This window comes from Lissotriton helveticus, chromosome 4_1, assembly GCF_964261635.1.
Source record: "Lissotriton helveticus chromosome 4_1, aLisHel1.1, whole genome shotgun sequence".
Taxonomy (NCBI): Eukaryota; Metazoa; Chordata; class Amphibia; order Caudata; family Salamandridae; genus Lissotriton; species Lissotriton helveticus.
In genome coordinates, this window is record NC_136063.1 from 720,057,781 (window position 1) to 720,076,966 (window position 19,186).

At 44.4% G+C, this 19,186-nt stretch overlaps 1 protein-coding gene across 4 annotated transcripts in view; it reads left to right on the top strand.

The window, feature by feature from the left end:
- TRAPPC8 (trafficking protein particle complex subunit 8) overlaps positions 1-19,186 on the top strand; it is a 1,467,367-nt gene that overhangs the window by 1,144,292 nt on the left and 303,889 nt on the right. For all 4 annotated transcript variants that reach the window (XM_078687367.1, XM_078687364.1, XM_078687365.1 and 1 more), the window contains 2 exons: positions 14,427-14,495; positions 14,581-14,636. In XM_078687367.1, the coding sequence (XP_078543493.1) occupies positions 14,427-14,495; positions 14,581-14,636 (125 nt within the window). The remainder of the gene's footprint in view (positions 1-14,426; positions 14,496-14,580; positions 14,637-19,186) is intronic.

Genomic DNA, 19,186 nt, shown 5'->3' on the forward strand with positions numbered 1-19,186 from the left:
TTGGACTGCTGTGGGATTCTATTCATAAGATGAGGAATCCACAGGCAGATGTATCCATCAGAAGAACAAGTTTCTTACCTTCGGTAACGCTTTTTCTGGTGGATACAGTATCTGCCTGTAGATTCCTCACTGACCCACCGCCTCCCCGTTGTCCACCCTTTTATACCTTAAAAGAGTGTATTTGTGTGAATTCTGTGTACTATGTATGCATTGTCTCTATGGTCGGTCTGCCAGTTTTGCCTTGGGGGCACGGAAAAAATGGGTGTAACTGACGTCATCACGCGGACGTGGTCCTCTTATGGCTTCAGTGACGTCATGCGGAGCCGCGTGCAGAACCATGGCATTGTGACGACCTAGTCGGCGTGGAGAGCTAGGAAATATTTCCGCGGAATGCTGGCGCAGGGGATATTCATAAGGTGGGGAATCATAAGCTGAGGAATCCACAGGCTGATACTGTATCCACCAGAAAAAGCGTTACCGAAGGTAGTAACTTGTTCTTCATTGTTCCCAACATAAATGTGTCCAGTTAATTGTTGCACTATTGTGTCTTATAGTAATGACTCCTTGTATCAGTAATAATTGAATATTTTTTTAAGTTCTCTTTCCCCATACACGTACATCATACTGTAGATTTTTCTTTTAAGGCATTTCTCATTCTTTGCTGTTTTTCTAGTCTGTATGCCATTTAGTTCAAAATACTACGGCAGTGTGGTCCATTGCATTGAAGTTAGCCTTGACTTTGAGGTTTTCTTTCAGGCTCATTATCGTCTTCTCTTTACTTCTTTTGAAAGAAAAGGTTATTAATTACCTTAAGCACTTTAACTGTTCTAGCTGTTTCAGGGAAACATGTTGAAAAAGCGAAATTAAAAAATGTAGCCATAAGTTCAATTTCTCATTTACCTGGACATCTGAAAGTATTGCCGCACCCATTTAACTGTTTCTTTTTCAATTCCTGATCATTTCGATACTTTTTTTGGAACCTGAAAATGTCAGGACCTCGAGAAATCTGTGCTGCTAGGTTTGTTACCAAGATTAGTGTTTAACCTGCCTACAGTCCCATACCAGGAGGTGAATTTATATGCACCTTCACCTCATCAGGTGAAACCCAGAAAAGGTCAAACTGAAAAATCAGTGAAACAGAAGATCAAAATGTTTCATGATGAGCATATCAAAGGTATGGGTAAATGTTTGTCAGCTCCGCCACACTAACCTCACAAATGTGCCACTGTAGTACAGAGTTCCCTGGATATGATCAGAAACTCGCATCTATTCAATTGGTCTCTTAAGCACTATCTGCTATATGTTCCACAATTTCCCAAAAATTATTGCATATAAATACTTCACACTTCACTGCGATAAGTATTAGTGGTTACCTTTCTGGGTTCTACTCTCCCTCCTTCCCAACAGGGTATGAATTGTCTGTCTTCTGCTGGATTGCAAAGTTTCTCTAAAAGAATGATGTCACCTTGCATTTTTATGAAGGAGCATCTTCAGACCAGTCTGCATCAGTGTTTGACCAATTAGCCTCAGAGAGTTGCTGCTTATGTAGGATGTAGCGATTTGTTTCAATAGCGCTTCTCCTTTTTGGGCAAGTTTTTAATTTCTCATTGTTTTTCTGTTTCCATTTAGATAATATTTTGAAAATCGTGTCTCCCTCTTAGCACACATGTATGCCTTAAATGTTGGACTTCATACAGTGCATAGGATATAGCAGTCAGCTCACTGCAGCTGATCAACCTCAAGATGGGGGTTCTGAGTATCCTATTATATTTTTGCACATAAGGATACTTTGAAGGCAATGCAGCCCAGTGTTCTGGACTCTGTTCATAACTAAACTGACTTGAAACACGTTAATAACATTACTAAAGTCAATTATCCCTAGACATTTTTTCCCTTTGGCCAAGTCCCTTCCTTGAAGTTTGTCAGTTTTCTTGACGGAGTCCTGATACCAGTATATTAATGACACTGTTGCCTATGGTTTTAGCCACAAATTAGAAAATGTTCTGGGATTGATGTAACTAAATAAAGTAGCTTAAAAAAATCACCAACCTACCCCCAATGGATTATTGAATGAGGGCAAAATTACAGAATGCAGGAAGCAGGTGCCGGTTAAAGTCATGTACAATGTGCGTTTTTGATCCTTGGGCTCCAACTCGAAGTCCTGTGATAAATGTGCCTTCATACACCCGAAGGTGATTTGGGAGATGGAGGTAAAACTGTATGTCACCAATCATAAAATGAATTTGTGGTTGCACCATAAGTCGTAGGCTCCTCGCTATCCTGTTCAAGGAGCTGCCCCTTCATGAAGCCTCGTTACCCGTCATAATTTTTCCAGTAAGTTGAAGATGCTTCATAAGCACAAGAAAGCCAAGTAGGACTCAGCCCTATCCTGCCACTTGAAATCAGGCGAGAAGAGATGATGACGTCAGTAGAAAGAATATACCGCACAAGCATCTTCTGACTCGGACCCAGTCTTGCAACTGTCCATGCTTGTCCCGAATTCCCTGTGCCATTGTCAACCCTTCAGCAAACAGCGTCCTGTATGGAGTCCATGCTCCTGCTATTTCAGATGTTCCCTGCGAAATGCCCTCGGAACCCATGGAGCTACGAGGGACTCCGTTTGGCTTTGAATATTGGGATTTGTAGAACGCACAGCTACTACTAGTGTGTCCCAGCTATAGGCCTAATGCAGAAGAGAGCGGAGAAACCAGCTTAGCCTTTGAACACTCGGTTTTTAGTTGTTTGCGGAAGATCTATACGTCAGTAATACGTCTAAGAGCCTCAAAGTGTTCATTAAAATATTTGGCTGCCATTACTGACCAGGTCTGGCTGCCCCATTTCTTTCGCCTAGTAAATGGAATAAATAGAAGGTGGGGTGACTGTGACCTCAGGGGTCTTTTAGGACAGTAGAGGTCGGTTTGTCCTATAAGAAATTACGGCCGTTTCTGTAGAAGCCTGAATGCTCCACAGTCAATCCTTTGAAAATGACTATTTTCTTTACTGGAAGCTAGCACAGCTGGCTACAGTAGTGGGATATCGAAGTGTGTTTAGAAGGGGTAAACTCAAGGCAGACAGCCATATTTTGTACTTTTTAAAGTTTTTTAATAAGGTAGTTTATCCTTAAATATAGGATGTTAGCGTAGTTGAGTCTAGATAAGATTAGAGCCTGTACCACAGTTTTCTGGGCTTCCTACGGCAGGAATTTAAGGAGTTTCCTTAACATGCTGAAAATCCAGCATGAGGTTTTAATTACAGCTGAGATCTGGGGCTTGATGGGTAGGTTTGTGTAAATAAGAACTCCTAAGTTTCTTTCCACTTCGGCAGGGGGTCTAGGTGCTGTACAGTTGGCAGGCCACACCCCGGATTAGCCTGGCAGGGGTTTGTTGCCAAATAGCAGGACCTCTGTTTTATCGGGGTTGCATTGGAGGGAGTTGACCTTCAGCCATTTCAACACTGCTGATACACAGGCAACAAAGCTAGCTTTTTTCTCTGGCTCATTGTTGTTGTAGGTCAGTAGCAGTTGTGTGTTGTCTGCATAATAGACAACAGAAATGCTGAAGGCGTCAATGAGGTATGCTAATGGCGTTTTATATATATATATATATATATATATATATATATATGTGTATATACATATACATACATACATACATACATACTCCACAGCAACCTCCGGTCCTAGGAACGGCGAAGCAGGAAGACAGACCACAGGATCAGGTAGGTGAAGATGGTTTATTTTAGTTTTTAAGTAGCAGCATAGACGCGTTTCGGGTTCAGGAGCCCTTGTTCACAAGCGGAGAACATCAACCAAACGCCATAGTGTGATATTTAGAGAGATACCATCCTCACCTCTTCTGAATGCCGGTCACATGACTAATAGGCATAGTAAACAGACTGTCCAATAAGGTTGATAAAACTTATTGCTGCAGATTAATTAAGAAAACACATTTTTGGGCAGCATTAGCAGAAAGTATATTTAAAAAGCATAAATGCAAATGGTGAATTGTATGACTGTATAAATACAATAAATACAAAAGGATAAATCCTAAAAACCTTATACATTATTCAATGAATTTTTGGTTGTATCAAATTCAATCTTCCCTTCAAGTATGGACAGTAAGACATGTATACTCTTAGAGGGTAAAAAATACACAATCTCTAATAAGAAACTAGCAGCAGAAATACAATATTGCATTGATGTTTTGGACTGTGTTTTGTGTATAAATTTATTGTGGGTTTTAACTTTTTGATACTTTTTTACTGATCTTTTTTAAGAGGTAGATGAAATTCATTGGAAATATAAAGTTACTATATCTCAGGGATCTGAGATATTCTTAATATGAAAATGATCTTATCTCTTGATGTCGACAGTATTGCACTTTATTCTGCTTACTTTGCACATATATTTGCACAATCAAATTGCACTTTTTCATCTATTGCTGCTTTGCTGAATTTTGCACATGTAGTTTATGACTATTGAAAAGTTTTTTGCACATATTGTCTCACCAGAAGGCGCATTCAGTTTAGGGTCTTAGAGTGAGACATAATTATGTATTTATACAGTTATTATAAATCAATTTACCAGCTGCATGAGTAGGTATCTAGACACAGTTTTAGCTTATCAGTTTAAAACGTGTATTAGTATTTACCTTTGTCTGTAATTGCGAATCTTGCCACTTTGGGATTTATCCTGAAAGTTAAGTGTGCAGAATTAATGTTGCAAAACTACAAGTGGTAGTATTTCTTCACTTTTTTAGTCATGTGATAGGTGATGTCACTAAGAGTGGGTGTACACGCATTCTATCAAATATAAAAAAGCATTTAGTTTGTTGTAATGTTGCAGTGTGAACAAGGGCGAGTTAGCCTGAAACACGTAGCTGTTCTCTGTGTGGTTGCAACAATAAACCATCTTTGCTGATTCCTGTGGTCCGTGTCCCTCGTTTGCCGGCGTGCGCTGCTGCTTGAAACGCTGCGAAATTCGAGGAGGAGCTTGTGTTTATTTATATATATATATATATATATATATATATATATATATATATATATATATATATATATATATAGTCATAATTTATAAGCCGACTATCTGACTTTCTCAGGGTCTTTCTTTTGTCTAAATAGAACTTCTGAACCCTCTTTAGGTCCAAAGAATGAAGGGACCTTTCTGGAGCACTAGAAGGATTTGGAAAGAATGTAGGGAGTGTGATTGTCTGATTAATGTGAAAATCCGAGATCACTGTAGGCAAGAAACTCTGATGTGTTCTTAAAACCACTATGTTTGCATGAAAGACAAGGTAGGGCTCTTTACAACACAACACAATGCCTGGATCTCACTCTCTCTGCGAGCCGAGGTGATCGCCACAAGAAAAGCGGCTTTCCATGACAAATGTTGTAAAGAAGGTTTGTGAATCTGTTCAAAGGGAGCCCCCATCAATTTTGTTAAAACAATGTTGAGCTCCCAAGGTGAAGAAAGAGACCTGATTGGTGGATAAACCTTTTTTAATCAATCAAGAAAATCTTTGACCATAGGACTCTTGATAAAGGAAACCCAAGTTGGGGACTTTCTATATGCTGTGATAGCTGCAAGATGGACTTTAATAGAGAAAAACTTAAGACCAGAATTAGCCAAATGCAGCAAATACGGTAAAAATCACCTGTACTTCAACCCGGACGGGATCATGTCCTTTGTTCATACACCATAGGTAGAAACGCTTCTACTTGAAAGTGTATGATTGTGTGGTGGAAGGTCTCTTGGCTTCTCTTAGAATGTCCATATTGGAGGACTTCAGGAGCCATGCTATCAATCGTAGGGTTGAGAGATTTGGGGGAACACCTTCCCTCTTTTCTTGGATAGCAAGTCTGGGCAGCATGACAACCTCGTGTGTAGGACTTCTGATAGCTGAGGAAGGTCTGGGTACCACCGCTGGCGAATCCATTCCGGGGCTATCAGGATCATTCTGGTGTTGGACCTGTAGAACTTGTTGATCACTGTGGGAATCAACGGAATTGGTGAAAAGGCGTACAGTAATTTATGAGACTATTTTTATCAAAAGGGCATTTCCCCGAGAGCCTGGTTGGTGGAACCTGGTTGCGAAGACTGGGCATTTTGCGTTTACCGCGTCTGCAAACAGGTCGATGTCTGGTAGTCACCAATTGTGAAAAATGCTTTGAGTTACTTCGTCTTTGAGAACCCAGTCATGAGCTTCGACGAAGTCTCTGCTGAGAGCGTCCGCCTGGACATTGAGAGTTCCTGGGAGATGAATCCCCACAATGTGTAAATCTCTTGCAAGAAGCCATTTCCAGACGGTCTGAGACTCTAGAGAAAGAGGTCTCGATCGGGTGCCCCCCTGTTTGTTCAAACAAGGCATAGTCGTGGTGTTGTCCGTTTGAATCAGAAGGGCACGAGATTAGAACGAGGGGGACAGAGATATGTGAGCTAGGAGTACAGCTCTCAGCTTTGAGGTTGATATGATAACCTTGTTCTGCCTATGACCAGACATCCTGAAACTGGAGAGAACCCATGTCAGCACCCCTTCCTTGGAGTGACACACCCATGACTATCGTCTGGGTAGGAGGGTCCAGGTGAAAAGGAACTCCTTTCATTAGATGGAATCTCTTCATCCACCATCTGATGGAATCCTTAGCCAAATGGGGGAGAATCACCAGGTCCTCCCAGCGCCCCGATTGCAGCAATCGCTGGAGGACCAGCGGATGCAGATGAGGACGCATGTTTAACTTTGCGTTTTGTACGATGAGGATGCATGATGCCATTGATCCCAGCAGTGACGACACCTGTCTGACTGTAGGATGTTTTATGTGAAGAAGATTGTGTCATTTCTCGCGGATTGAGAACAACTTCTCCTTCGAAGGACACAGACTTGCCTTTGCTTTATCCAAGGAGGCACCCAGGTAGCAAATTCTCTGTGTAGGGTTGAAGATCGGTTTCTTGTAGTTGACATGAAGACCCAACCAGCTCAGTAGCTGCAGACAGTATGAGAGATGACTGAAGCAGAGCAGGTGACTGGCTCTTCAAGAGCCAGTCGTCCAGGTAGGGATATATGAATATCTTTTTCTTGCGAAGGAAAGCTGCCACCACTGCCATGCACTTTGAAAACGTTTGGGGGGCTGATTTGAGCCCGAACTGGAGAACCTTAAATTGGAAGTGCTGGGATGACACTTTAAATCAGGGAAATTTGCAAAGTATCCTGGAAACTGGGACATGGAAGTATGCGTCTTGTAGATTTATAGAACACCTACAGTCTCCTTGATACAGCTGAGGAAAGATTTGGTGTAGTGCCAACATCCGAAACCTTTCTTTGCAGATGAATTTGTTTAACAGTCGCAAGTCAAGTATTGGTCTGTATTCTCTGGTAGGACCTCTTTAGTGCACCAGAACTTTGAGGAACGGGAATTGTTTCTACGTCGTCTTTTTTTTTTTTTTTTTTTTTTTAGAAGACTTCATCTCCAATTGCAACAAGTGGTGGTCTTGGAGAGATTTGTTTCGCTGAGGTATTAATGGGGGTGGGGACTTGAACCTGAGTAGATATCCATTTTGCACAATATTCAGAACCCACTTGTCCTTTTCTAGTTTCTTCCACTCCTCCAGATGTAAGTAACACTTCCCCCCCCCCCCCCCCCCCCCACCAGATTGTCCAACGGGCATGGAGGAAGCCACCCCTCATTGCTTTGTTGGTTGCTTAGGTGTGGTCCTCTGCTGTCTTGAAGGTCTTCTTCCTTGTCCAGGTCTTCTCTGGTGGTAGTGAGACCTGGATTGATTTTGATTCTGCCTATTCCAGTGAGGGCTTTGAACCCTCTGTGGGAAGGAACATCTGTCAAAGGGACGGGCGCTTCTCCAAGCCAAAAACTCTTAAAGTGTCTAATTCAGTTTTCATCTTGGATATTTCGTCGTCTGCATGCAAACCGAATAGAGAAGAACCATTGAAGGGGAGATTCACGATCTTTCTCTGTGCATCCGGTTTCAGCCCAGTGAGACGAAGCCATGCCGAACGCCGCCGCCGAACGCCGCGAGCAAATCCCGTGGGAATAGCCGTGAGCAGCTAAATCCGACGTGTCTGCAGCCGCACTGATAATTTGGTTTGCCACCAAGCCTTCTTACTGCAGGATTTCTTGGAAGTCCTGTTGATCTGCTTTCGGTGCTTGTCTGTGAACCTTGACAAGGAGTCCTAGAGTGATCTATCATACTGACCCAGCAGGGCGGAAGCGCTAGCCACCTTCATCACTGAGGCAGACGTATTGCACATTCTTATGCCTAAAGAGTCTGTATATTTACTGTCGTTCTCCGAAGGGGCTTGGGAGTAGGATGCAGGCGAGTGTACCTTTCTGGCTGCCGCCACAATGACTGAGTCTGATATTTAGCTTGTTGGCACCCCTGCAGAGAACCTAATTGAAAGTTCTGATATCAATCTGAGCGGCCCTGGATGGCGGTGTCGTAGATAAAGTAGGCGAGTAATCCCTAATAGATGATCTTGTAGATGTAGTAGATGAAGTTGATCTTTTCCTTTTCGGAGTAGGCGAATGTCGGGATTATGAGCGCCGTGCTGATGGGGATCTCGATCTTCCTGGAGACCTATGTGGAGAGTGTCTCGAGCATGCAGTAAGAGGAAGTCCTACAGAGACTCTGGATGGACAGACAGTTCTGGAGAATTCCGAGCCCGGAACTCTGGGTTGGATCTTCCAGTGTCGTTTACTTTCAAGCTATCTTGGAGATATATTAACAGGAGGAGTCTTTTCTATGTGAACCGGAGATCCCTCCGACGTAACCTGAATGATGTTAATCCCAGGCGAAGATGAACCTCACCGCGATGACAAACTTATAGTTCTCGACGTCAACCTTGGCTTTTGCACGTCTCCTGATGGCATGGTGATATTTTTCTCCCTCAACGTCGACCCGGACTGGGCCACCATTGACGCTGACCGGTGTTGCAGAGACACACTTGAGGATTTTTGCCTATGCGGCGATGTCCTCGACGTCAGCCTCTTCAACCCCGAATGAAAAGGAGTTGTAGACGTCGACCGTCTATAGCCTTGTGGTGTCTTCGACGTCAAGTGTTCCCTCGTCGTCAAACCTCTTGACGGGACCTTTGACAAGGAGGCAGAGATCTTTCCACCGATCGATGCTGTGACGTTGACGGGTGCTTCAACGTCAACTTAGCTCTTTCATGTTTCACATACTTTAAGCCCGAAATATGCCTCGACGCCGACTTACTTGTTGTTGACGGGGGTTCTCGCCGTATCCACGGCGATCTGTCCATCGACTTGGTAGGGTGTCTTACTTGTCTTTCCGACTTAGATTTTGATGCCGACGGCGAGAAATCCTGAATCTGCTTTCTTTTGGAAGCTGGAGAAGCATCTTTCTTGAGAGGAGGTCTTTTGGAGGTAGGATTGTTCTCATGCCCACTTTTAGAATGTTCTTTTCCTCTCTCCATTGAGGCATGAAGTTTGATCTTCTCTCTGTCATGCAGAGTTCCCTTTGAAAATTGCTGACAAAAGTAGAACTTCTCTGGGTTGTGTGAGGATGGCAAACACACAATACACACAGAGTGAGGGTCAGATTTAGCCATTTTCTTCCCACAGGAAGGGCATTTTAAAAAAAAATCTTTTTACTAACAAAGACTCGAGAAACCACAGCATACAGAGAAAATAGCATGAGGACGATGTTTCCATGTACAATGAGCCACAGATGATACATTCTCAGGTGTGGTGGGCCTCTGGTATTTCAACCCACTTCATGAATCTTCTGCCCCCAGCACCTCCGCCATGGCTGCCACACCCGTTCTCACTTTTTCATACACACCCTGCTCTTGTACACTGTTTCCTCTGCTCTCTGGCACCAGTCAAGTTCACGTTTCCTTTCTTCAAGCAGGGGGTAACCTGCGCCCCCCAGTTTCTGGCTATGTTGCGCTTCGCCACCAGTGCCAACCATATGCCCACATATCTGGACCAGTCTGACTCCATTCTAATCATGAGAAGAAGCCACTCCGAACCTAACGGGATCTGCTCACCCACCAACTCCAACATGACTTCTGTAGCCTTCCGCCAAAATGTGGCTACCTTCGGGACACTCCCATAGTGTGTGTATAAAGGTGCTTTCTCCTCTGCACCCCCAAACACCCTTCGCAGACGTGGCACGTTCCCAGGATTAGAGGTGGGTGCGAGGGTAATATACGTGATGTAGGATCTTGGGCTGCACTAGCCTGAATCCAACGCGCATAGCCACTTCCCTGGGTCTCTGGAGTGCCTCCTGCCAATCTTCATCATCGAGGTCTCCTAGTTCTCCCACCCAGGCGGCCCTAAGGGAGACCAAGGGGTCTGGGAGGTTGTTAACTAGTTTGTGATATATCGTGGAGGTGGGTTTCTCCTGTATGGGGTCCAGCAAAAGCCGATCCTCAAGGGGGGGAGTATTCAGGAATCGAAACCCCATGTTTGATATGGGTGCGCAGCGCATGTAATAGTCGCAAGTACGTGTAACGATGCGATTCGTGCTTGTATTCTTTAAGCAAGTATTCAAACGATCTGGGTGATTCTCCCTTTCACACGTCTCCCAGGTACTCAATGCCAATCAGTCGCCAGCCATTGAATCCCGTCAGCGCTGCCACCTCCCTGAGAGGATTACCCGCCCCCAGTGGTGTTCTGCCTGTCAGCCGCCCAGCCCAGCTGAGGCACCTGTTTGCGTCCCTCCAACATTGAACCACCGCGGTAGTATGTTCCTGCCAGTCCGAGCCCAGGAGGCGGGAATACAAAAGGGATTCGCAGTTGCCCTGCGGCATAGATGCCCTATCCACTCTGTCGGCCGGCTCTTCCCTCCCCACATAGACCCAGTCGTTAATTACCTGCATTTGGGAAGCCCAGTAGTATAGCTTGATGTCCGGGGCTGCAATCCCCCCATCAAAGACCCCTCTAATTTCTGTTGAGCAATCCTCGGTGTCCCCCAGCCCACTACAGAGACCGCACCTCCGGTGTTATACGCTTGAACGTCTGCAGAATCCGGAATGGAGTGTTCTGCAGTACATAGAGGAGCCGAGGTAGCACCAACATCTTATACAGGGCCGCCCGTCCCATTAGCGAGAGTGGAAGCGATTGCCAGTGGCTCACATCTGCAGCCAGACGACATCTGCGCCCCAGGTTTCTTGCCAGAAAGTCTTTCTGATCTCTGGTGATGTAGATCCCCAGATAGGCATTTATTAAATAATGCTGGCATTTCTGATACAAAAAAGATGGTAGATTGTCAGAAAAAGGTAGAAAACGAATACCAGCAGTAGCAAACATTGAATGAAGCAGAAGAAAACCAATTTATGACTAGACATAGTAAAAAAACTGACAAGCTCAAGCTCCAGGATCCTCACGGAAGGAACCGGAAAAAAAGCACTGACCTAACTATCACCTGTGGTGCATGATGGGAGCAGGGGTCTCCTGGAGGTCTTAAAGGCATGGTGTCCATGTTCTTGGAATCCTTAAAGGCAGGGTGCCAGTTTTATGATACTGTGATTTTTTTCCTCCTATGCAGCCTATGAGTTAATTGCCTGCTATTACTTGCCTTTTTTCTGAAAATGAAGGGCTGTGTTGGAACACTATTACAACGTATGTTCTCTGTTGCAGTGTTTGTAAGAGATTATTTTCTCCTTCTAAAAAAAACCATGTAATTTTGGCATATTAGCCTATGTGAAGTATATTAGGCTGCATGTTTATGTATGTATACATGTATTTTTTGGAAGTACTCTGTACTTGTTTGTCTAAACATACACATATGTATGTATGTTTATATATCCTCTGGGGTCCCGCACATGGGCAGGGATTATTCAGTGTTTATGACTTTGACGAGTATACCCATGGAAGAGAACTAGGATTACAGGTATGTAACTTATTCTTTTGGTTTGAGGTAGGATAGGGCACGCACACAGGGCTGTAGGCAGTGTGATTATAGGTTTCATTTCTTGGTTTTTCTGAGCCATGTTTTGGAGTAGCATGGTGCTGACTGAGTTACTTAGTGTAAGTGTGGCATGAAGCCATAGGGCAGCAAGGGGTCCAGATAATGTCGATTTATGTTTTGTTTCTTGGTTGGGTGGGGTTTTCCTTTATTATAAATATTGTTAAACTCTTGTTTGAAGGGCAGTGTTTTTTTTATTGTACACGTGCATTACAGTGTCTGGTATCAGTTGAAGTATTCCTTGTGTTTGTCCCTGGTACCTGCAAATTAGCATCCAAATGACCTTGTCCCTGTCCCACTTATGCTAGTTCCACTAAGTCACCTTCATTTTCCATGCATGGGTGCACATCATGCAGAAAGCAGATTGGACTGATCTGACTGACCTTTTCTAGTTCATATGCAAGCTAACTTGCATGTGCTGTAGGCATTCAAACTGCCCTTACAAACATGTAAAGGCATGCTCTGTGGTATTATGGGTCCTAGTGTTTACCTGGTTTCTTTTGGTATTCCCTTACTAGCATTATTATCTGCTAGTTGTAATAAGCTTGTAATTCAAGATCTGGTACAGTTGAGTGCACTATTACCAGGTCCAGAACTTTACCCAGTGTTACTCACCCCTGATATTACTGGGTAAATATTCACATACAGTGCACCTGGGTGATTCTTAATCTGGTAATACTCGTAGTTAGTTGCAGTGATTTAACCGCATGAAACAATTCAATATCATGGCATTGAACAATGCATAATGAAGGCCTACTATTAGGTTTAATATTGGACAAAGTGGCAACAAAATGGAGTAACAGGGTCGCTTTAGCGGTAAACAAGCCACTGTCTGGATGTCACGATTGCACACTTTGCAAAAACAATATATATATTATTTTTTTATGAATAATTTTATTGATAATGTAACAGTTGTCACTTGTATATTCACAACAATAAGCATTCTTTTGCATAGTTGGAGGTTAGCGTTATTACGTACAATAATGCAGTCAGACATTACAGTGCAGTGGCTTGTCCCCTTGACATTTCTAGTTCCACTGTTGTCGAGATGCACAGTTCCCCCGATAAGCATTCCAGGCACCCCACTTTTTGTCCCATTTTTTGGGGCAGCCTCTAGATTTGTAGACCTTTTTTTCGGCAACCATGCATCTGTCCATTTCCGCCACCCACTATAAGTAAAGGCTGATCTGCAGCCCCCCATTTCATGGCAATGGCTTTTTTAACCAACGTGTACCCCAGGGTAGTAAGTTGTTGTTCCGAGTCCGTGAGATCGGTGGCCTCCCAGATATTCAGAATCCCCAATGAGGGTCTCAACGCTAGTTGTTTCCCCAGCGTGTCTTGCAGTTTGGCTGTAGCCCTGCCCCAAATGTGACAAATAAAGAAGCAATCCCACAATATATGGTAGAATGTGGCTATCTAGTGACAGCTACGCAGGCAAAGTGCATCCTGTCTCGTCCCTATTTTAGCCAGGGTTACCCCTGTGAGGTATGTCCGATGTAAAACCTTCAGCTGGATAAGTTGAAAGCGCTGGTTTATAGCTGCCTCTCTCGGCGACATCAGAGAGATTTGCCAATCATCATCCTCAATGATCCCTAATTCTCCCTGCCATTTATCCCGGAGAGGGAAGAAGGGGTCTGGCAAAATATTGCATAGCTTACGGTATGTAAGGGAGATGGCCTTAGTCAGGAAGGGTTCCGACAGGAGTCAGTCCTCCAGGGGGGATGTGTCCTGTATGGTTGCTAAATCTACTGGGGCTGTGGTGAGCGCATGGCGAAATTGTAAGTATCGAAAAACCTCCTTAGGCGCCAACTCATATTTAACCGGTAACTCTTTAAAGGCAAGTATCTTCCCCTTGTGTATGAGATCGCCAATAGTGGAGATTCATATTGTGTCCCACCTGTCAATCCCTGCTTGGTAGCATAGTAAACCGAGCTGTTGAGAGGTCAATTTTCACTTCCAGCCCAAGCGTTTGGTAGCTGAATGCCAAATGGAGGTCATATGGGCCATAGGGCCTAGGTATCTCCCCTTGCGGGGTCTAGTGTATAGGGCTCCTAGATTTCCCTCCCGTCCAGTCTGATACCCCACTAGTTGGTATGCCGGGTACGTTGGAGGACTGTACAGCCAGTGATTGATCACCACCAATTGTGATGCCCAATAATAGAGGCGTAGATCGGGAAGTGCAATGCCCCCATCATACCACCCCACAAAAACAATATTTGGCAAGATTTTTCTTTATCCTAGTGTAGAAAGTTTTGCTACTTATTTTTTATTAGTTGTTACTAATCTGGCTCTATGTAATTCTAGCACTGTACACTGTTCATCCACCTTTGCTCTCAAATAGAACACATGTCTACAAATTGATGGGCAGGAAGTGTGAAAGTTGGAGTCTAACTTTTAGAGTCTAATTTCAATGCCTTGACAGTACTGTATATTCTACCTACATTTCGCTATGTTTCTCAATTTTGCTTCATTCATTTTTCAGATTCCAAACTTACTAGTAGAGAGAGGGGAAAGTTGTGCTTTAAAGCCGTAAGGTGTAAAGCCTCAGAAGGTAGGACATTTACTTATTGGAAAATTATTTTCTTTGAGATGTTGTAATTGCTTCTATTTGAATTGGTTTTTGTTTTGTTTTTCAGAATCTATGCACTTAGAAAAATTCACATTTGGCGATATTGTCTTTGAAAGAGAACAGGTATGCACATTGGTCCATTATGTTTTGATAATTGTGACTCATAGCTTTATAAGATAATGTGTATTACTGATGGTCACTGTCCATGTTTGTGAAAGCAAATTTGTGTACAAACAAATATGGAGATGCCTATTGTCGGTGTGCACCAACCACTACAAACAGTTTATTAATGGAAATTCTTCCCTCCTTATGATATTGCAGCATCTCTTAAAGAAATTGATGTACATAATATTGTAACTATCATCAGTATTTATTGATAATGGTATTGGTCTGACCTTTATGTATTCATTGTGATATGTGAATATGTATGCACATTATCTTCTGTCAGCCATGAAAACGATATATCATGTATTGCTTAGGCAGCATTAAATAACAAGCATTTGCAATGCAATCGGTCTCGCATTAGGAAAGTTTGAGCTATTGGTATTGTAAATGACAATTTTTTTGTGTTGGTTTTGAAAATAGCGAAATTAATAGCTTTGTCATTTACAATGCAAATAGTTTTAACTTTCGCAAACGTGACACCTACAGCATTTGTAATGTAATATGTGTTGTATTTACATGACTTAGATGTATTAATATTACAAATAACAATGGCTTTTATTTTTTTTAATAACTAATACTTAATAAAAGTTATTGTAATTTATAATGGCAATAGATTAAACTTTTGTAAATATCTTTTGGGATGATTATGTTCAGTGTATTTCATTGTGATGAAAATCCAAGAACAGAAGTGAAATATTAACATCCTTTTGTGACATTTGTAATAAAGCTTGAAACATTGAGAGAACATATTAGAACCAGTTGTTGTTGAATGGTTGCACAGAGTGATGCTATGGCGTTCAGTGGTGCCGAGTGACTCTGTGGCCTTCAGTTGTGCTGAGTGATGCTGTGGCCTTCAGTGGTGCTGAGTGATGCTGTGGCCTTCAGTGGTGCTGAGTGATGCTGTGGCCTTCAGTGGTGCTGAGTGATGCTGTGGCCTTCAGTGGTGCTGAGTGATGCTGTGGCATTCAGTGGTGCTGAGTGATGCTGTGGCGTTGAGTGATGCTGTGGCGTTGAGTGATGCTGTGGCGTTGAGTGATGCTGTGGCGTTGAGTGATGCTGTTGCGTTGAGTGATGCTGTTGCGTTGAGTGATGCTGTGGCGTTGAGTGATGCTGTGACGTTGAGTGATGCTGTGACGTTGAGTGATGCGCAGAGTGGTGCTGTGGCGCAGAGTGGTGCTGTGGCGCAGAGTGGTGCTGTGGCGCTGAGTGGTGCTGTGGCGCTGAGTGGTGCTGTGACCTTGAGTGGTGCTGTGGCGTTGAGTGGTGCTGTGGCGTTGAGTGGTGCTGTGGCATTGAGTGGTGCTGTGGCGTTGAGGGATGTTGTGTCGAGTGGTGCTGTGGCGTTGAGTGGTGCTGTGGCGTTGAGTGGTGCTGTATCGTTGAGTGGTGCTGTGGCGTTGAGTGGTGCTGTGGCGCTGAGGGGTGCTGGCGCGCTGAGGGATGCTGTGGCATTCAGTGGTGCTGAGTGATGCTGTGGCACTGAGTGATTGTGGCGTTGAGTGATGCTGTGTTGTTGGGTGGTGCTGTGGCGTTTAGTGGTGCTGTGTCGTTGAGTGGTGCTGTATCGTTGAGTGGTGCTGTGGCGTTGAGTGGTGCTGTGGCGCTGAGGGCTGCTGGCGCGCTGAGGGATGCTGTGGCATTCAGTGGTGCTGAGTGATGCTGTGGCACTGAGTGATTGTGGCGTTGAGTGATGCTGTGTTGTTGAGTGGTGCTGTGGCGTTGAGTGGTGCTGTGGCATTGAGGGGTGCGCTGAGTGATGCTGTGGCGTTGAGGGGTGCTGCGTGATGCTGTGGCGTTGGGTGCTGAGTGATGCTGTGGCGTTGGGTGCTGAGTGATGCTGTGGCATTGGGTGCTGAGTGATGCTGTGGCGTTGGGTGCTGAGTGATGCTGTGGCGTTGGGTGCTGAGTGATGCTGTGGCGTTGAGGGGTGCTGAGTGATGCTGTGGCGTTGAGGGATGTTGTGTCGAGTGGTGCTGTGTCGTTGAGTGGTGCTGTATCGTTGAGTGGTGCTGTATCGTTGAGTGGTGCTGTGTCGTTGAGTGGTGCTGTGGCGCTGAGGGGTGCTGGCGCGCTGAGGGATGCTGTGGCATTCAGTGGTGCTGAGTGATGCTGTGGCACTGAGTGATTGTGGCGTTGAGTGATGCTGTGTTGTTGAGTGGTGCTGTGGCGTTGAGTAGTGCTGTGGCATTTTGTTGTACTGTGGCGTTTAGTGGTGCTGTGGCGTTTAGTGGTGCTGTGGCGTTTAGTGGTGCTGTGTCGTTGAGTGGTGCTGTGTCGTTGAGTGATGCTGTGATTGCCGGGGGCCCCAGGGGCTCGCAAGTATTTAGGGGCCATCCTGTTTTCTCAGTCAGCCATGCGTTCTTGAATGTGCAGCGCCGGGCCAGACTGTTTTTGAGAGACCTTATCAATTGCTTTGGCTTTAGCAAGGTAAATTGCTCTTTTATCTTGCGGCCCGAAAGTGAAAGCACAGCATGAGAGCACATATTTTGATGCTCCGAGGTGGTCTACAAAAAATAAAAATTAAATCAAAAGGAAAGATAGCCATTAGCTGCACTGTGCCTGGAAACTCATTTCAACATAGGCTCCCCTCAAGCGTTGGATGTCTGGCAGTATGGCAGCTGCGAGTGGTGTGCACGCACGCGATGTAAGGAAAACAAGCCCTTACCCAAAGGGAAAAAAAACCAAGAGGTGCTGCTCGCTCTACTCCGAAGGAAGCTAGATTACCGCTGCTAAAGACATGATGGCAGAGGAAAAGCCTGACAAAAGAGGGAGAAGGCTTCTGGAGGTGCGGAAGAAAAAAAAGCGCTCACGAGGAAGGAGGGGCTGTTCTGCTGGAGACGGCTGTAGAGTAGACGGAGGGAGAAGGCTGCTGGAGGTGCCGTGAGTACGGGTGCCTAAATGGGAAAGAGAACACGAAAAACAAGTCGGTGGGGGGCGGGGGAGAAGGGGAGTGAGCGAGTGGGAGGGAAGCGCTGGTGAAGCGTCGCGCTTCAAGAGCCTGGTGGGGGGGCGGGGGAGCCAGCGAGTGGGAGGGAGGAAATGAGCATATTGGGATGGGGTGTGAGTGAGGGGGAGCAGAAGCCTTTGATGGTGGTGTGTGAGGCCAAGCGCGCGCTGGAGAAGCGTCACGCTTCAAGAGTTAACATGCATTGTGAGAAATCTGCTTGGTCAGAGAGTTTGTTTCAACTACATTACTCTCGTCTATTTATCCCTGCGGGATAGAATAGTCGAGACCTAAAAAAGCAATGGAAAGGGTACAGCAGCTGTCATCACCATAAATATACATTTCTTGGCCTGAAGATCCACTAATGTAGCTTCTGTGGCAATTTCCAAGATCCTTCAAAAGGATACTTGTTTTCACAATTTCATTATCTATACCAATATACCCAAGTGCCTGACTGAATTTAGAATTTATTTTCAGCTCTGCTGTCAGTTGTCCATCTAACACAAAAGTGACTCAAAGAACAGAGCAGCATGGGTGGAATTTACACTGCAGCTATGTAAAGGCACCAGTTCATAAAAAAATCGCCAGCACCAGTTTTTGCTTCTTGATTCTCACCACAGATTAATATTGTGTTTAGAGTTTAGACTCTAGACCCAGAGTCAGGACTGTGGTTCTTACGTATCCCGTTAAAATATGCACGGTTTTGCCATTTTGCCATTGGGAAACAGGAGGCAAAGAAGGCTAAGGTGTGTCACATAGTGGTTGTTGCAGTTATTATGTGTGTATTGCCAATGATGTACATGCTAAGTTTGCTGAGTACCATATGAAGAAGAGGAACAAGTAATCACAATGAAAGGTCATCGGCTCTTCTAAGCTGTATTCCTTATCTATGTACAACCTGCTTTATGAGGAATCATTTTCTATGGCACAGATAATGACTTGACACTCGGAAAAATCTCTTCTCATTCTTGAAATGGTGACAAAAGTTAACCCTCCATTCTTTTCCAGTCATGCCCATTTGTGGAGTTCCTCCATAATGTTCCTTTTTAATGATATGGCAGACTTCCCCCTTTGATGTCCTCCATCACTCCATCAGTTGATTACACTGCCGCAGATGCCTTGTTTTCAAAGACACCGTTTTTCCAGATGTATGCTTCTTTTTTGTTCCATTAATGACTTCCCACCCATCATGAGAAACCACAAGCTTTGGAGCGCCATCTGTGCTGGTCTCAACTTTGGTCAATTTCTTCAAGCTGGAAAAGGTAGTTTTTGGTCAATTTCTTCAAGCTGGAAAGGGTAGTTTTAAGCCAAACTTCTTCTTCAAGAACTGATTATTCTACTAGGTTCAGAATCTGAGAGTTTTCCCCTTGCTCCTTTCAGGGTCTTAAACCTACCCCGATACTAGTCATTAGCCAGCGGTCTGTCAGCTCTTTCTGCCTATGTGTAATGTCATGCTTTCAATCCTGTAATTGCTGTGCCAAATACTTCACTTCTCCTTCTAGATGTATCACTTTTCCTAGATTCTGGGCACCCAGTGATATTCCAGCAGAGGTCACAAAGATCA